The sequence below is a fragment of the Protomyctophum bolini genome, assembly GCF_963924005.1.
Source record: "Protomyctophum bolini genome assembly, chromosome: 19".
Lineage (NCBI taxonomy): Eukaryota > Metazoa > Chordata > Actinopteri > Myctophiformes > Myctophidae > Protomyctophum > Protomyctophum bolini.
In genome coordinates, this window is record NC_137880.1 from 38,980,601 (window position 1) to 38,999,578 (window position 18,978).

The 18,978-nt window shown below is 32.3% G+C and overlaps 1 protein-coding gene across 1 annotated transcript in view; it reads right to left on the reverse strand.

Moving 5' to 3' along the window:
• Positions 1–18,978, reverse strand: part of LOC308334716 (kinesin-like protein KIF26A) — a gene marked incomplete at both ends in the record, with an annotated part of 195,941 nt that overhangs the window by 132,556 nt on the left and 44,407 nt on the right. The window contains one exon of the mRNA XM_080791520.1: positions 18,142–18,960. Within this exon, the coding sequence (XP_080647646.1) occupies positions 18,142–18,960 (819 nt within the window). The remainder of the gene's footprint in view (positions 1–18,141; positions 18,961–18,978) is intronic.

Here is an 18,978-nt window from a genome sequence, read left to right on the forward strand (position 1 = left end):
ATTTTGGGAGGCAAATTATTTTGGGAGGCAAATTATTTTGGCAAATTATTTTGGGAGGCAAATTATTTTGGCAAATTATTTTGGGAGGCAAATTATTTTGGGAGGCAAATTATTTTGGGAGGCAAATTATTTTGGCAAATTATTTTGGGAGGCAAATTATTTTGGGAGGCAAATTATTTATTATTATTTTGGAAGGCAAATTATTTTGGAAGGCAAATTATTTTGGCAAATTATTTTGGGAGGCAAATTATTTTGGCAAAATATTTTGGGAGTCAAATTATTTTGGCAAATAATTTTGGGAGGCAAATTATTTTGGGAGGCAAATTATTTTGGGAGGCAAATTATTTTGGCAAATTATTTTGGGAGGCAAATTAGTGAGAAACAGCTCCTAAAACATTATTTGACACTTTTGGTTGTTGAAAAACAGCTTCTAACCATTATTTGACACTTTGGTTGTTGAGAAAATGCTCCTAAAACATTATTTTACACTTTTGGTTATTGAGAAACAGCTCCTAAAATTTTGGCAAATTATTTTGGCAAATTATTTTGGGAAAATATTTTGGCAAATTATTTTGGGAGGCAAATTATTTTGCGAGTCAAATTATTTTGGCAAATTATTTTGGGAGGCAAATTATTTTGGGAGGCAAATTATTTTGGGAAATTATTTTGGGAGGCAAATTATTTTGGGAGGCAAATTATTTTGGGAGGCAAATTATTTTGGGAGGCAAATTATTTTGGCAAATTATTTTGGGAGGCAAATTATTTTGGCAAATTATTTTGGGAGGCAAATTATTTTGGCAAATTATTTTGGCAAATTATTTTGGCAAATTATTTTGGCAAATTATTTTGGGAGGCAAATTATTTATTATTATTTTGGGAGGCAAATTATTTTGGGAGGCAAATTATTTTGGCAAATTATTTTGGGAGGCAAATTATTTTGGCAAATTATTTTGGGAGGCAAATTATTTTGGGAGGCAAATTATTTTGGCAAATTATTTTGGCAAATTATTTTGGCAAATTATTTTGGCAAATTATTTTGGGAGGCAAATTATTTATTATTATTTTGGGAGGCAAATTATTTTGGGAGGCAAATTATTTTGCGAGTCAAATTATTTTGGCAAATTATTTTGGGAGGCAAATTATTTTGGCAAATTATTTTGGGAGGCAAATTATTTTGGCAAATTATTTTGGGAGGCAAATTATTTATTATTATTTTGGGAGGCAAATTATTTTGGGAGGCAAATTATTTTGGGAGGCAAATTATTTTGGGAGGCAAATTATTTTGGCAAATTATTTTGGGAGGCAAATTATTTTGGCAAATTATTTTGGGAGGCAAATTATTTTGGCAAATTATTTTGGGAGGCAAATTATTTTGGCAAATTATTTTTGCAAATTATTTTGGGAGGCAAATTATTTATTATTATTTTGGGAGGCAAATTATTTTGGGAGGCAAATTATTTTGGGAGGCAAATTATTTTGGGAGGCAAATTATTTTGCGAGTCAAATTATTTTGGGAGTCAAATTATTTTGGGAGTCAAATTATTTTGGCAAATTATTTTGGGAGGCAAATTATTTTGGGAGGCAAATTATTTTGGGAGTCAAATTATTTTGGGAGTCAAATTATTTATTATTATTTTGGGAGGCAAATTATTTTGGGAGGCAAATTATTTTGGCAAATTATTTTGGGAGTCAAATTATTTTGGCAAATTATTTTGGGAGTCAAATTATTTTGGGAGGCAAATTATTTTGGGAGGCAAATTATTTTGGGAGGCAAATTATTTTGGGAGTCAAATTATTTTGGGAGTCAAATTATTTTGGCAAATTATTTTGGGAGGCAAATTATTTTGGGAGGCAAATTATTTTGGGAGGCAAATTATTTTGGGAGGCAAATTATTTTGGCAAATTATTTTGGGAGGCAAATTATTTTGGGAAGCAAATTATTTTGGCAAATTATTTTGGGAGGCAAATTATTTTGGGAGGCAAATTATTTTGGGAGGCAAATTATTTTGGCAAATTATTTTGGGAGGCAAATTATTTATTATTATTTTGGAAGGCAAATTATTTTGGAAGGCAAATTATTTTGGCAAATTATTTTGGGAGGCAAATTATTTTGGCAAAATATTTTGGGAGTCAAATTATTTTGGCAAATAATTGAGAAGATTATTGAGAATTGAGAAACAGCTCCTAAAACATTATTTGACACTTTTGGTTATTATTATTGGTGATTATTATTATTTTGGGAGGTTAAATTATTTTGGGAGGCTAATTATTTTGGGAGGCAAATTATTTTGGGAGGCAAATTATTTTGGGCGGCAAATTATTTTGGGAGGCAAATTATTTTGGGAGGCAAATTATTTTGGGAGGCAAATTATTTTGGCAAATTATTTTGGGAGGCAAATTATTTTGGCAAATTATTTTGGGAGGCAAATTATTTTGGGAGGAAAATTATTTTGGGAGGCAAATTATTTTGGCAAATTATTTTGGGAGGCAAATTATTTTGGCAGGCAAATTATTTTGGGAGGCAAATTATTTTGGCAAATTATTTTGGGAGGCAAATTATTTTGGCAAATTATTTTGGAAGGCAAATTATTTTGGCAAATTATTTTGGGAGGCAAATTATTTTGGGAGGCAAATTATTTTGGCAAATTATTTTGGGAGGCAAATTATTTTGGGAGGCAAATTATTTATTATTATTTTGGAAGGCAAATTATTTTGGAAGGCAAATTATTTTGGGAGGCAAATTATTTTGGGAGTCAAATTATTTTGGCAAATTATTTTGGGAGGCAAATTATTTTGGCAAATTATTTTGGGAGGCAAATTATTTTGGGAGGCAAATTATTTTGGGAGGCAAATTATTTTGGGAGGCAAATTATTTTGGCAAATTATTTTGGGAGGCAAATTAGTGAGAAACAGCTCCTAAAACATTATTTGACACTTTTGGTTGTTGAAAAACAGCTTCTAACCATTATTTGACACTTTGGTTGTTGAGAAACAGCTCCTAAAACATTATTTTACACTTTTGGTTATTGAGAAACAGCTCCTAAAACATTATTTGACACTTTTGGTTGTTGAAAAACAGCTTCTAACCATTATTTGACACTTTGGTTGTTGAGAAACAGCTCCTAAAACATTATTTTACACTTTTGGTTATTGAGAAACAGCTCCTAAAATTTTGGCAAATTATTTTGGGAGGCAAATTATTTTGGCAAATTATTTTGGGAGGCAAATTATTTTGGGAGGCAAATTATTTTGGGAGGCAAATTATTTTGGCAAATTATTTTGGGAGGCAAATTAGTGAGAAACAGCTCCTAAAACATTATTTGACACTTTTGGTTGTTGAAAAACAGCTTCTTACCATTATTTGACACTTTGGTTGTTGAGAAACAGCTCCTAAAACATTATTTTACACTTTTGGTTATTGAGAAACAGCTCCTAAAACATTATTTGACACTTTTGGTTGTTGAAAAACAGCTTCTAACCATTATTTGACACTTTGGTTGTTGAGAAAATGCTCCTAAAACATTATTTTACACTTTTGGTTATTGAGAAACAGCCTCTAAAACATTATTTAACACTTTTGGTTGTTGAAAAACAGCTTCTAACAATTATTTGACACTTTGGTTGTTGAGAAACAGCTCCTAAAACATTATTTTACACTTTTGGTTATTGAGAAACAGCTCCTAAAATTTTGTCAAATTATTTTGGGAGGCAAATTATTTTGGCAAATTATTTTGGGAGGCAAATTATTTTGGCAAATTATTTTGGGAGGCAAATTATTTTGGGAGGCAAATTATTTTGGCAAATTATTTTGGGAGGCAAATTATTTTGGGAGGCAAATTATTTATTATTATTTTGGGAGGCAAATTATTTTGGAAGGCAAATTATTTTGGCAAATTATTTTGGGAGGCAAATTATTTTGGGAGTCAAATTATTTTGGGAGGCAAATTATTTTGGGAGGCAAATTATTTTGGCAAATTATTTTGGGAGGCAAATTATTTTGGCAAATTATTTTGGGAGGCAAATTATTTTGGCAAATTATTTTGGCAAATTATTTTGGCAAATTATTTTGGGAGGCAAATTATTTTGGGAGGCAAATTATTTATTATTATTTTGGGAGGCAAATTATTTATTATTATTTTGGGAGGCAAATTATTTTGGGAGGCAAATTATTTTGGGAGTCAAATTATTTTGGCAAATTATTTTGGGAGTCAAATTATTTTGGCAAATTATTTTGGGAGGCAAATTATTTTGGCAGGCAAATTATTTTGGGAGGCAAATTATTTTGGGAGTCAAATTATTTTGGGAGTCAAATTATTTATTATTATTTTGGGAGGCAAATTATTTTGGGAGGCAAATTATTTTGGCAAATTATTTTGGGAGTCAAATTATTTTGGCAAATTATTTTGGGAGTCAAATTATTTTGGGAGGCAAATTATTTTGGGAGGCAAATTATTTTGGGAGGCAAATTATTTTGGGAGTCAAATTATTTTGGGAGTCAAATTATTTTGGGAGTCAAATTATTTTGGCAAATTATTTTGGGAGGCAAATTATTTTGGGAGGCAAATTATTTTGGGAGGCAAATTATTTTGGCAAATTATTTTGGGAGGCAAATTATTTTGGGAAGCAAATTATTTTGGCAAATTATTTTGGGAGGCAAATTATTTTGGCAAATTATTTTGGGAGGCAAATTATTTTGGGAGGCAAATTATTTTGGGAGGCAAATTATTTTGGCAAATTATTTTGGGAGGCAAATTATTTTGGGAGGCAAATTATTTATTATTATTTTGGAAGGCAAATTATTTTGGAAGGCAAATTATTTTGGCAAATTATTTTGGGAGGCAAATTATTTTGGCAAAATATTTTGGGAGTCAAATTATTTTGGCAAATAATTTTGGGAGGCAAATTATTTTGGGAGGCAAATTATTTTGGGAGGCAAATTATTTTGGCAAATTATTTTGGCAAATTATTTTGGGAGGCAAATTAGTGAGAAACAGCTCCTAAAACATTATTTGACACTTTTGGTTGTTGAAAAACAGCTTCTAACCATTATTTGACACTTTGGTTGTTGAGAAAATGCTCCTAAAACATTATTTTACACTTTTGGTTATTGAGAAACAGCTTCTAAAACATTATTTAACACTTTTGGTTGTTGAAAAACAGCTTCTAACCATTATTTGACACTTTGGTTGTTGAGAAACAGCTCCTAAAACATTATTTTACACTTTTGGTTGTTGAGAAACAGCTCCTAAAACATTATTTGACACTTTTGGTTGTTGAAAAACAGCTTCTAACAATTATTTGACACTTTGGTTGTTGAGAAACAGCTCCTAAAACATTATTTTACACTTTTGGTTATTGAGAAACAGCTCCTAAAATTTTGGCAAATTATTTTGGCAAATTATTTTGGGAAAATATTTTGGCAAATTATTTTGGGAGGCAAATTATTTTGGGAGGCAAATTATTTTGGGAGGCAAATTATTTTGGGAGGCAAATTATTTTGGCAAATTATTTTGGGAGGCAAATTATTTTGGGAGGCAAATTATTTATTATTATTTTGGGAGGCAAATTATTTTGGAAGGCAAATTATTTTGGCAAATTATTTTGGGAGGCAAATTATTTTGGCAAATTATTTTGGGAGGCAAATTATTTTGGGAGGCAAATTATTTATTATTATTTTGGGAGGCAAATTATTTTGGAAGGCAAATTATTTTGGCAAATTATTTTGGGAGGCAAATTATTTTGGGAGTCAAATTATTTTGGGAGGCAAATTATTTTGGGAGGCAAATTATTTTGGGAGGCAAATTATTTTGGCAAATTATTTTGGGAGGCAAATTATTTTGGCAAATTATTTTGGGAGGCAAATTATTTTGGCAAATTATTTTGGCAAATTATTTTGGGAGACAAATTATTTTGGGAGGCAAATTATTTATTATTATTTTGGGAGGCAAATTATTTTGGGAGGCAAATTATTTTGGGAGTCAAATTATTTTGGCAAATTATTTTGGGAGTCAAATTATTTTGGCAAATTATTTTGGGAGGCAAATTATTTTGGCAGGCAAATTATTTTGGGAGGCAAATTATTTTGGGAGTCAAATTATTTTGGGAGTCAAATTATTTATTATTATTTTGGGAGGCAAATTATTTTGGGAGGCAAATTATTTTGGCAAATTATTTTGGGAGTCAAATTATTTTGGCAAATTATTTTGGGAGTCAAATTATTTTGGGAGGCAAATTATTTTGGGAGGCAAATTATTTTGGGAGGCAAATTATTTATTATTATTTTGGGAGGCAAATTATTTATTATTATTTTGGGAGGCAAATTATTTTGGGAGGCAAATTATTTTGGGAGTCAAATTATTTTGGGAGTCAAATTATTTTGGCAAATTATTTTGGGAGGCAAATTATTTTGGCAGGCAAATTATTTTGGGAGGCAAATTATTTTGGGAGTCAAATTATTTTGGGAGTCAAATTATTTATTATTATTTTGGGAGGCAAATTATTTTGGGAGGCAAATTATTTTGGCAAATTATTTTGGGAGTCAAATTATTTTGGCAAATTATTTTGGGAGTCAAATTATTTTGGGAGGCAAATTATTTTGGGAGGCAAATTATTTTGGGAGGCAAATTATTTTGGGAGTCAAATTATTTTGGGAGTCAAATTATTTTGGCAAATTATTTTGGCAAATTATTTTGGGAGGCAAATTATTTTGGGAGGCAAATTATTTTGGCAAATTATTTTGGGAGGCAAATTATTTTGGGAAGCAAATTATTTTGGCAAATTATTTTGGGAGGCAAATTATTTTGGCAAATTATTTTGGGAGGCAAATTATTTTGGGAGGCAAATTATTTTGGGAGGCAAATTATTTTGGCAAATTATTTTGGGAGGCAAATTATTTTGGGAGGCAAATTATTTATTATTATTTTGGAAGGCAAATTATTTTGGAAGGCAAATTATTTTGGCAAATTATTTTGGGAGGCAAATTATTTTGGCAAAATATTTTGGGAGTCAAATAATTTTGGCAAATAATTTTGGGAGGCAAATTATTTTGGGAGGCAAATTATTTTGGGAGGCAAATTATTTTGGCAAATTATTTTGGCAAATTATTTTGGGAGGCAAATTAGTGAGAAACAGCTCCTAAAACATTATTTGACACTTTTGGTTGTTGAAAAACAGCTTCTAACCATTATTTGACACTTTGGTTGTTGAGAAAATGCTCCTAAAACATTATTTTACACTTTTGGTTATTGAGAAACAGCTTCTAAAACATTATTTAACACTTTTGGTTGTTGAAAAACAGCTTCTAACCATTATTTGACACTTTGGTTGTTGAGAAACAGCTCCTAAAACATTATTTTACACTTTTGGTTGTTGAGAAACAGCTCCTAAAACATTATTTGACACTTTTGGTTGTTGAAAAACAGCTTCTAACAATTATTTGACACTTTGGTTGTTGAGAAACAGCTCCTAAAACATTATTTTACACTTTTGGTTATTGAGAAACAGCTCCTAAAATTTTGGCAAATTATTTTGGCAAATTATTTTGGGAAAATATTTTGGCAAATTATTTTGGGAGGCAAATTATTTTGGGAGGCAAATTATTTTGGGAGGCAAATTATTTTGGGAGGCAAATTATTTTGGGAGGCAAATTATTTTGGCAAATTATTTTGGGAGGCAAATTATTTTGGGAGGCAAATTATTTATTATTATTTTGGGAGGCAAATTATTTTGGAAGGCAAATTATTTTGGCAAATTATTTTGGGAGGCAAATTATTTTGGCAAATTATTTTGGCAAATTATTTTGGGAGTCAAATTATTTTGGCAAATTATTTTGGGAGGCAAATTATTTTGGGAGGCAAATTATTTTGGGAGGCAAATTATTTTGGCAAATTATTTTGGGAGGCAAATTATTTTGGGAGGCAAATTATTTTGGGAGGCAAATTATTTTGGGAGGCAAATTATTTTGGCAAATTATTTTGGGAGGCAAATTATTTTGGCAAATTATTTTGGGAGGCAAATTATTTTGGCAAATTATTTTGGGAGGCAAATTATTTTGGCAAATTATTTTGGGAGGCAAATTATTTTGGGAGGCAAATTATTTATTATTATTTTGGGAGGCAAATTATTTTGGGAGGCAAATTATTTTGGCAAATTATTTTGGGAGTCAAATTATTTTGGCAAATTATTTTGGCAAATTATTTTGGGAGGCAAATTATTTTGGCAAATTATTTTGGGAGGCAAATTATTTTGGGAGGCAAATTATTTTGGGAGGCAAATTATTTTGGGAGGCAAATTATTTTGGGAGGCAAATTATTTATTATTATTTTGGGAGGCAAATTATTTTGGAAGGCAAATTATTTTGGCAAATTATTTTGGGAGGCAAATTATTTTGGCAAATTATTTTGGGAGGCAAATTATTTTGGGAGGCAAATTATTTATTATTATTTTGGGAGGCAAATTATTTTGGAAGGCAAATTATTTTGGCAAATTATTTTGGGAGGCAAATTATTTTGGGAGTCAAATTATTTTGGGAGGCAAATTATTTTGGGAGGCAAATTATTTTGGCAAATTATTTTGGGAGGCAAATTATTTTGGGAGGCAAATTATTTTGGCAAATTATTTTGGCAAATTATTTTGGGAGGCAAATTATTTTGGGAGGCAAATTATTTATTATTATTTTGGGAGGCAAATTATTTATTATTATTTTGGGAGGCAAATTATTTTGGGAGGCAAATTATTTTGGGAGTCAAATTATTTTGGCAAATTATTTTGGGAGTCAAATTATTTTGGCAAATTATTTTGGGAGGCAAATTATTTTGGCAGGCAAATTATTTTGGGAGGCAAATTATTTTGGGAGTCAAATTATTTTGGGAGTCAAATTATTTATTATTATTTTGGGAGGCAAATTATTTTGGGAGGCAAATTATTTTGGCAAATTATTTTGGGAGTCAAATTATTTTGGCAAATTATTTTGGGAGTCAAATTATTTTGGGAGGCAAATTATTTTGGGAGGCAAATTATTTTGGGAGGCAAATTATTTTGGGAGGCAAATTATTTTGGGAGTCAAATTATTTTGGGAGTCAAATTATTTTGGCAAATTATTTTGGCAAATTATTTTGGGAGGCAAATTATTTTGGCAAATTATTTTGGGAGGCAAATTATTTTGGGAAGCAAATTATTTTGGCAAATTATTTTGGGAGGCAAATTATTTTGGCAAATTATTTTGGGAGGCAAATTATTTTGGGAGGCAAATTATTTTGGGAGGCAAATTATTTTGGCAAATTATTTTGGGAGGCAAATTATTTTGGGAGGCAAATTATTTATTATTATTTTGGAAGGCAAATTATTTTGGAAGGCAAATTATTTTGGCAAATTATTTTGGGAGGCAAATTATTTTGGCAAAATATTTTGGGAGTCAAATTATTTTGGCAAATAATTTTGGGAGGCAAATTATTTTGGGAGGCAAATTATTTTGGGAGGCAAATTATTTTGGCAAATTATTTTGGCAAATTATTTTGGGAGGCAAATTAGTGAGAAACAGCTCCTAAAACATTATTTGACACTTTTGGTTGTTGAAAAACAGCTTCTAACCATTATTTGACACTTTGGTTGTTGAGAAAATGCTCCTAAAACATTATTTTACACTTTTGGTTATTGAGAAACAGCTTCTAAAACATTATTTAACACTTTTGGTTGTTGAAAAACAGCTTCTAACCATTATTTGACACTTTGGTTGTTGAGAAACAGCTCCTAAAACATTATTTTACACTTTTGGTTGTTGAGAAACAGCTCCTAAAACATTATTTGACACTTTTGGTTGTTGAAAAACAGCTTCTAACAATTATTTGACACTTTGGTTGTTGAGAAACAGCTCCTAAAACATTATTTTACACTTTTGGTTATTGAGAAACAGCTCCTAAAATTTTGGCAAATTATTTTGGCAAATTATTTTGGGAAAATATTTTGGCAAATTATTTTGGGAGGCAAATTATTTTGGGAGGCAAATTATTTTGGGAGGCAAATTATTTTGGGAGGCAAATTATTTTGGCAAATTATTTTGGGAGGCAAATTATTTTGGGAGGCAAATTATTTATTATTATTTTGGGAGGCAAATTATTTTGGAAGGCAAATTATTTTGGCAAATTATTTTGGGAGGCAAATTATTTTGGCAAATTATTTTGGGAGTCAAATTATTTTGGCAAATTATTTTGGGAGGCAAATTATTTTGGGAGGCAAATTATTTTGGGAGGCAAATTATTTTGGCAAATTATTTTGGGAGGCAAATTATTTTGGGAGGCAAATTATTTTGGGAGGCAAATTATTTTGGCAAATTATTTTGGGAGGCAAATTATTTTGGCAAATTATTTTGGGAGGCAAATTATTTTGGCAAATTATTTTGGGAGGCAAATTATTTTGGCAAATTATTTTGGGAGGCAAATTATTTTGGGAGGCAAATTATTTATTATTATTTTGGGAGGCAAATTATTTTGGGAGGCAAATTATTTTGGCAAATTATTTTGGGAGTCAAATTATTTTGGCAAATTATTTTGGGAGGCAAATTATTTTGGCAAATTATTTTGGGAGGCAAATTATTTTGGCAAATTATTTTGGGAGGCAAATTATTTTGGGAGTCAAATTATTTTGGGAGGCAAATTATTTTGGGAGGCAAATTATTTTGGCAAATTATTTTGGGAGGCAAATTATTTTGGGAGGCAAATTATTTTGGGAGGCAAATTATTTTGGGAGGCAAATTATTTTGGCAAATTATTTTGGGAGGCAAATTTTTTTGGGAGGCAAATTATTTTGGCAAATTATTTTGGCAAATTATTTTGGGAGGCAAATTATTTTGGGAGGCAAATTATTTTGGGAGGCAAATTATTTTGGCAAATTATTTTGGGAGGCAAATTATTTTGGGAGTCAAATTATTTTGGGAGGCAAATTATTTTGGGAGGCAAATTATTTTGGGAGGCAAATTATTTTGGGAGGCAAATTATTTTGGGAGGCAAATTATTTTGGCAAATTATTTTGGGAGGCAAATTTTTTTGGGAGGCAAATTATTTTGGCAAATTATTTTGGCAAATTATTTTGGCAAATTATTTTGGGAGGCAAATTATTTTGGGAGGCAAATTATTTTGGGAGGCAAATTATTTTGGGAGGCAAATTATTTTGGGAGTCAAATTATTTTGGCAAATTATTTTGGGAGGCAAATTATTTTGGGAGGCAAATTATTTTGGCAAATTATTTTGGCAAATTATTTTGGCAAATTATTTTGGCAAATTATTTTGGCAAATTATTTTGGCAAATTATTTTGGGAGGCAAATTATTTTGGGAGGCAAATTATTTAGGGAGGCAAATTATTTTGGGAGGCAAATTATTTTGGCAAATTATTTTGGGAGGCAAATTATTTTGGGAGGCAAATTATTTTGGGAGGCAAATTATTTTGGGAGGCAAATTATTTTGGGAGGCAAATTATTTTGGCAAATTATTTTGGGAGGCAAATTATTTTGGCAAATTATTTTGGGAGGCAAATTATTTTGGCAAATTATTTTGGGAGGCAAATTATTTTGGGAAGCAAATTATTTTGGGAGGCAAATTATTTTGGGAAGCAAATTATTTTGGCAAATTATTTTGGGAGGCAAATTATTTTGGGAGGCAAATTATTTTGGCAAATTATTTTGGCAAATTATTTTGGGAGGCAAATTATTTTGGCAAATTATTTTGGGAGGCAAATTATTTTGGGAGGCAAATTATTTTGGCAAATTATTTTGGGAGGCAAATTATTTTGGCAAATTATTTTGGGAGGCAAATTATTTTGGGAGGCAAATTATTTTGGGAGGCAAATTATTTTGGCAAATTATTTTGGCAAATTATTTTGGCAGGCAAATTATTTAGGGAGGCAAATTATTTTGGGAGGCAAATTATTTTGGCAAATTATTTTGGGAGTCAAATTATTTTGGCAAATTATTTTGGGAGGCAAATTATTTTGGGAGGCAAATTATTTTGGGAGGCAGATTATTTTGGGAGGCAAATTATTTTGGGAGGCAAATTATTTTGGCAAATTATTTTGGGAGAAAAATTATTTTGGCAAATTATTTTGGGAGGCAAATTATTTTGGGAGGCAAATTATTTTGGGAGGCAAATTATTTTGGCAAATTATTTTGGGAGGCAAATTATTTTGGGAGGCAAATTATTTTGGGAGGCAAATTATTTTGGGAGGCAAATTATTTTGGCAAATTATTTTGGGAGGCAAATTATTTTGGGAGACAAATTATTTTGGAAAATTATTTTGGGAGGCAAATTATTTTGGGAGGCAAATTATTTTGGGAGGCAAATTATTTTGGGAGGCAAATTATTTTGGGAGGCAAATTATTTTGGAAAATTATTTTCACTTTTGGTTATTGAGAAACAGCTCCTAAAACATTATTTGACACTTTTGGTTGTTGAAAAACAGCTTCTAACCATTATTTGACACTTTGGTTGTTGAGAAACAGCTCCTAAAACATTATTTGACACTTTTGGTTATTGAGAAACAGCTCCTAAAACATTATTTGACACTTTTGGTTGTTGAAAAACAGCTTCTAACCATTATTTGACACTTTGGTTGTTGAGAAACAGCTCCTAAAACATTATTTGACACTTTTGGTTATTGAGAAACAGCTCCTAAAACATTATTTGACACTTTTGGTTGTTGAAAAACAGCTTCTAACCATTATTTGACACTTTGGTTGTTGAGAAACAGCTCCTAAAACATTATTTTACACTTTTGGTTATTGAGAAACAGCTCCTAAAACATTATTTAACACTTTTGGTTGTTGAAAAACAGCTTCTAACCATTATTTGACACTTTGGTTGTTGAGAAACAGCTCCTAAAACATTATTTTACACTTTTGGTTATTGAGAAACAGCTCCTAAAACATTATTTAACACTTTTGGTTGTTGAAAAACAGCTTCTAACCATTATTTGACACTTTGGTTGTTGAGAAACAGCTCCTAAAACATTATTTTACACTTTTGGTTATTGAGAAACAGCTCCTAAAACATTATTTGACACTTTTGGTTGTTGAAAAACAGCTTCTAACCATTATTTGACACTTTAGTTGTTGAGAAACAGCTCCTAAAACATTATTTGACACTTTTGGTTGTTGAGAAACAGCTCCTAAAACATTATTTGACACTTTTGGTTGTTGAAAAACAGCTTCTAACCATTATTTGACACTTTGGTTGTTGATAAACAGCTCCTAAAACATTATTTTACACTTTTGGTTATTGAGAAACAGCTCCTAAAACATTATTTGACACTTTTGGTTATTATTATTGGTGATTATTATTATTTTGTGAGGCAAATTATTTTGGGAGGCAAATTATTTTGGCAAATTATTTTGGCAAATTATTTTGGGAGGCAAATTATTTTGGCAAATTATTTTGGGAGGCAAATTATTTTGGGAGGCAAATTATTTTGGCAAATTATTCTGGGAGGCAAATTATTTTGGGAGGCAAATTATTTTGGGAGGCAAATTATTTTGGCAAATTATTTTGGGAGGCAAATTATTTTGGCAAATTATTTTGGGAGGCAAATTATTTTGGGAGGCAAATTATTTTGGGAGGCAAATTATTTTGGGAGGCAAATTATTTTGGCAAATTATTTTGGGAGGCAAATTATTTTGGCAAATTATTTTGGCAAATTATTTTGGGAGGCAAATTATTTTGGGAGGCAAATTATTTATTATTATTTTGGGAGGCAAATTATTTATTATTATTTTGGGAGGCAAATTATTTTGGGAGGCAAATTATTTTGGGAGTCAAATTATTTTGGCAAATTATTTTGGGAGTCAAATTATTTTGGCAAATTATTTTGGGAGGCAAATTATTTTGGCAGGCAAATTATTTTGGGAGGCAAATTATTTTGGGAGTCAAATTATTTTGGGAGTCAAATTATTTATTATTATTTTGGGAGGCAAATTATTTTGGGAGGCAAATTATTTTGGCAAATTATTTTGGGAGTCAAATTATTTTGGCAAATTATTTTGGGAGTCAAATTATTTTGGGAGGCAAATTATTTTGGGAGGCAAATTATTTTGGGAGGCAAATTATTTTGGGAGTCAAATTATTTTGGGAGTCAAATTATTTTGGCAAATTATTTTGGCAAATTATTTTGGGAGGCAAATTATTTTGGGAGGCAAATTATTTTGGCAAATTATTTTGGGAGGCAAATTATTTTGGGAAGCAAATTATTTTGGCAAATTATTTTGGGAGGCAAATTATTTTGGCAAATTATTTTGGGAGGCAAATTATTTTGGGAGGCAAATTATTTTGGGAGGCAAATTATTTTGGCAAATTATTTTGGGAGGCAAATTATTTTGGGAGGCAAATTATTTTGGGAGGCAAATTATTTTGGCAAATTATTTTGGGAGGCAAATTATTTTGGCAAATTATTTTGGGAGGCAAATTATGTTGGCAAATTATTTTGGGAGGCAAATTATTTTGGCAAATTATTTTGGGAGGCAAATTATTTTGGCAAATTATTTTGGGAGGCAAATTATTTTGGGAGGCAAATTATTTATTATTATTTTGGGAGGCAAATTATTTTGGGAGGCAAATTATTTTGGCAAATTATTTTGGGAGTCAAATTATTTTGGCAAATTATTTTGGGAGGCAAATTATTTTGGCAAATTATTTTGGGAGGCAAATTATTTTGGCAAATTATTTTGGGAGGCAAATTATTTTGGGAGTCAAATTATTTTGGGAGGCAAATTATTTTGGGAGGCAAATTATTTTGGCAAATTATTTTGGGAGGCAAATTATTTTGGGAGGCAAATTATTTTGGGAGGCAAATTATTTTGGGAGGCAAATTATTTTGGCAAATTATTTTGGGAGGCAAATTTTTTTGGGAGGCAAATTATTTTGGCAAATTATTTTGGCAAATTATTTTGGGAGGCAAATTATTTTGGGAGGCAAATTATTTTGGGAGGCAAATTATTTTGGCAAATTATTTTGGGAGGCAAATTATTTTGGGAGTCAAATTATTTTGGGAGGCAAATTATTTTGGGAGGCAAATTATTTTGGCAAATTATTTTGGGAGGCAAATTATTTTGGGAGGCAAATTATTTTGGGAGGCAAATTATTTTGGCAAATTATTTTGGGAGGCAAATTTTTTTGGGAGGCAAATTATTTTGGCAAATTATTTTGGCAAATTATTTTGGGAGGCAAATTATTTTGGGAGGCAAATTATTTTGGGAGGCAAATTATTTTGGGAGGCAAATTATTTTGGGAGTCAAATTATTTTGGCAAATTATTTTGGGAGGCAAATTATTTTGGGAGGCAAATTATTTTGGGAGGCAAATTATTTTGGCAAATTATTTTGGCAAATTATTTTGGCAAATTATTTTGGCAAATTATTTTGGGAGGCAAATTATTTAGGGAGGCAAATTATTTTGGGAGGCAAATTATTTTGGCAAATTATTTTGGGAGGCAAATTATTTTGGGAGGCAAATTATTTTGGGAGGCAAATTATTTTGGGAGGCAAATTATTTTGGCAAATTATTTTGGGAGGCAAATTATTTTGGCAAATTATTTTGGGAGGCAAATTATTTTGGCAAATTATTTTGGGAGGCAAATTATTTTGGGAAGCAAATTATTTTGGCAAATTATTTTGGGAGGCAAATTATTTTGGGAGGCAAATTATTTTGGGAGGCAAATTATTTTGGCAAATTATTTTGGCAAATTATTTTGGGAGGCAAATTATTTTGGCAAATTATTTTGGGAGGCAAATTATTTTGGGAGGCAAATTATTTTGGCAAATTATTTTGGGAGGCAAATTATTTTGGGAGGCAAATTATTTGGGAGGCAAATTATTTTGGGAGGCAAATTATTTTGGCAAATTATTTTGGCAAATTATTTTGGCAGGCAAATTATTTAGGGAGGCAAATTATTTTGGGAGGCAAATTATTTTGGCAAATTATTTTGGGAGTCAAATTATTTTGGCAAATTATTTTGGGAGGCAAATTATTTTGGGAGGCAAATTATTTTGGGAGGCAAATTATTTTGGGAGGCAAATTATTTTGGGAGGCAAATTATTTTGGCAAATTATTTTGGGAGAAAAATTATTTTGGCAAATTATTTTGGGAGGCAAATTATTTTGGGAAGCAAATTATTTTGGGAGGCAAATTATTTTGGCAAATTATTTTGGGAGGCAAATTATTTTGGGAGGCAAATTATTTTGGGAGGCAAATTATTTTGGCAAATTATTTTGGGAGGCAAATTATTTTGGGAGACAAATTATTTTGGAAAATTATTTTGGGAGGCAAATTATTTTGGGAGGCAAATTATTTTGGGAGGCAAATTATTTTGGGAGGCAAATTATTTTGGAAAATTATTTTCACTTTTGGTTATTGAGAAACAGCTCCTAAAACATTATTTGACACTTTTGGTTGTTGAAAAACAGCTTCTAACCATTATTTGACACTTTGGTTGTTGAGAAACAGCTCCTAAAACATTATTTGACACTTTTGGTTATTGAGAAACAGCTCCTAAAACATTATTTGACACTTTTGGTTGTTGAAAAACAGCTTCTAACCATTATTTGACACTTTGGTTGTTGAGAAACAGCTCCTAAAACATTATTTGACACTTTTGGTTATTGAGAAACAGCTCCTAAAACATTATTTGACACTTTTGGTTGTTGAAAAACAGCTTCTAACCATTATTTGACACTTTGGTTGTTGAGAAACAGCTCCTAAAACATTATTTTACACTTTTGGTTATTGAGAAACAGCTCCTAAAACATTATTTAACACTTTTGGTTGTTGAAAAACAGCTTCTAACCATTATTTGACACTTTGGTTGTTGAGAAACAGCTCCTAAAACATTATTTTACACTTTTGGTTATTGAGAAACAGCTCCTAAAACATTATTTAACACTTTTGGTTGTTGAAAAACAGCTTCTAACCATTATTTGACACTTTGGTTGTTGAGAAACAGCTCCTAAAACATTATTTTACACTTTTGGTTATTGAGAAACAGCTCCTAAAACATTATTTGACACTTTTGGTTGTTGAAAAACAGCTTCTAACCATTATTTGACACTTTAGTTGTTGAGAAACAGCTCCTAAAACATTATTTGACACTTTTGGTTGTTGAGAAACAGCTCCTAAAACATTATTTGACACTTTTGGTTGTTGAAAAACAGCTTCTAACCATTATTTGACACTTTGGTTGTTGATAAACAGCTCCTAAAACATTATTTTACACTTTTGGTTATTGAGAAACAGCTCCTAAAACATTATTTGACACTTTTGGTTATTATTATTGGTGATTATTATTATTTTGTGAGGCAAATTATTTTGGGAGGCAAATTATTTTGGCAAATTATTTTGGCAAATTATTTTGGGAGGCAAATTATTTTGGCAAATTATTTTGGGAGGCAAATTATTTTGGGAGGCAAATTATTTTGGCAAATTATTCTGGGAGGCAAATTATTTTGGGAGGCAAATTATTTTGGGAGGCAAATTATTTTGGCAAATTATTTTGGGAGGCAAATTATTTTGGGAGGCAAATTATTTTGGGAGGCAAATTATTTTGGGAGGCAAATTATTTTGGGAGGCAAATTATTTTGGGAGGCAAATTATTTTGGCAAATTATTTTGGGAGGCAAATTATTTTGGGAGGCAAATTATTTTGGCAAATTATTTTGGGAGGCAAATTATTTTGGGAGGCAAATTATTTTGGCAAATTATTTTGGGAGGCAAATTATTTTGGGAGGCAAATTATTTTGGGAGGCAAATTATTTTGGCAAATTATTTTTCACTTTTGGTTATTGAGAAACAGCTCCTAAAACATTATTTGACACTTTTGGTTGTTGAAAAACAGCTTCTAACCATTATTTGACACTTTGGTTGTTGAGAAACAGCTCCTAAAACATTATTTGACACTTTTGGTTGTTGAGAAACAGCTCCTAAAACATTATTTGACACTTTTGGTTGTTGAGAAACAGCTCCTAAAACATTATTTGACACTTTTGGTTGTTGAAAAACAGCTTCTAACCATTATTTGACACTTTTGGCTGATACGTATGGTATCGTTGTTAAATGTATCGTAGTAGTGTTACTGTAGTGTACAGTAGTGTTATGTTACAGTAGTGCTGCTGTACCTCTGGGGTCTCCGCGGCGCCGTGATCTTACTGTACGGCGAGGGGAGCGGCAAGACGGCGGGCGTCGGGGGAGGTCCTCCGACGACATCACTTCCCGCTGCGATCCCCGAACCGCTGGCGGTGGCGAACTGCTTCCTCTGGCTGGCGGTGGCGGTGGTGGCGGCGGCGGCTAGCTCGCTGACGCGACTGTTAGCCGCCCTGCTGATGGCGTGCTTGGTCCCCATGATGGTCCCCCTGCCCGCTTTAGTCGCCGCCACAGCGGCGGGGGGGGAGGAGGAGGAGGAGCGAGCCGGGGACTTCCCGCTGGGCGGCGGCAGGCTGGCTTTGCGCGCCGCGGCTGTCGTCGTCGTCGTCGTCGTGTTCTCGGGGGATTTAGAGGAGGCGAGAGTTTTGGAACCGCCGCTAGCGGACGCCGCCGCGCGGGACTTCGATCCGCCGCTGCTGGCGGCAACGACGGCGGCGAGCGACCGGGAACAGGTTGCGGCGCCCTGACCCTTGACCTGAGCCAGTTTGCTTGTTGTTGTCTTTGTCGTTAAGAACGCAGCAGCAGCGGAAGAAGAAGGAGGAGGAGAAGAAGAACTGGAGGGGGAGGAAGGAGGAAGCGTCGACGCGGAGGAGGCGGGCACCCCGGGTCTCGGCGAGGAGGACCGGTTGGGCTTTTTGCCGCCGTTTCCCGCCACCAGGCTGGCGGCGCTGGTGCTGGTGCCGTTCTCCCTGGACGGGCCGGAGCCCGCCGGGCCGCCGTAGTACCGCTCCAGGGACGTTGTGACGCTGCCGCGGAACCGAGAGGAGGAGTCGCCTTTGCCGCGCGTCTTCAGACTGGACGTCTTGTTGTGG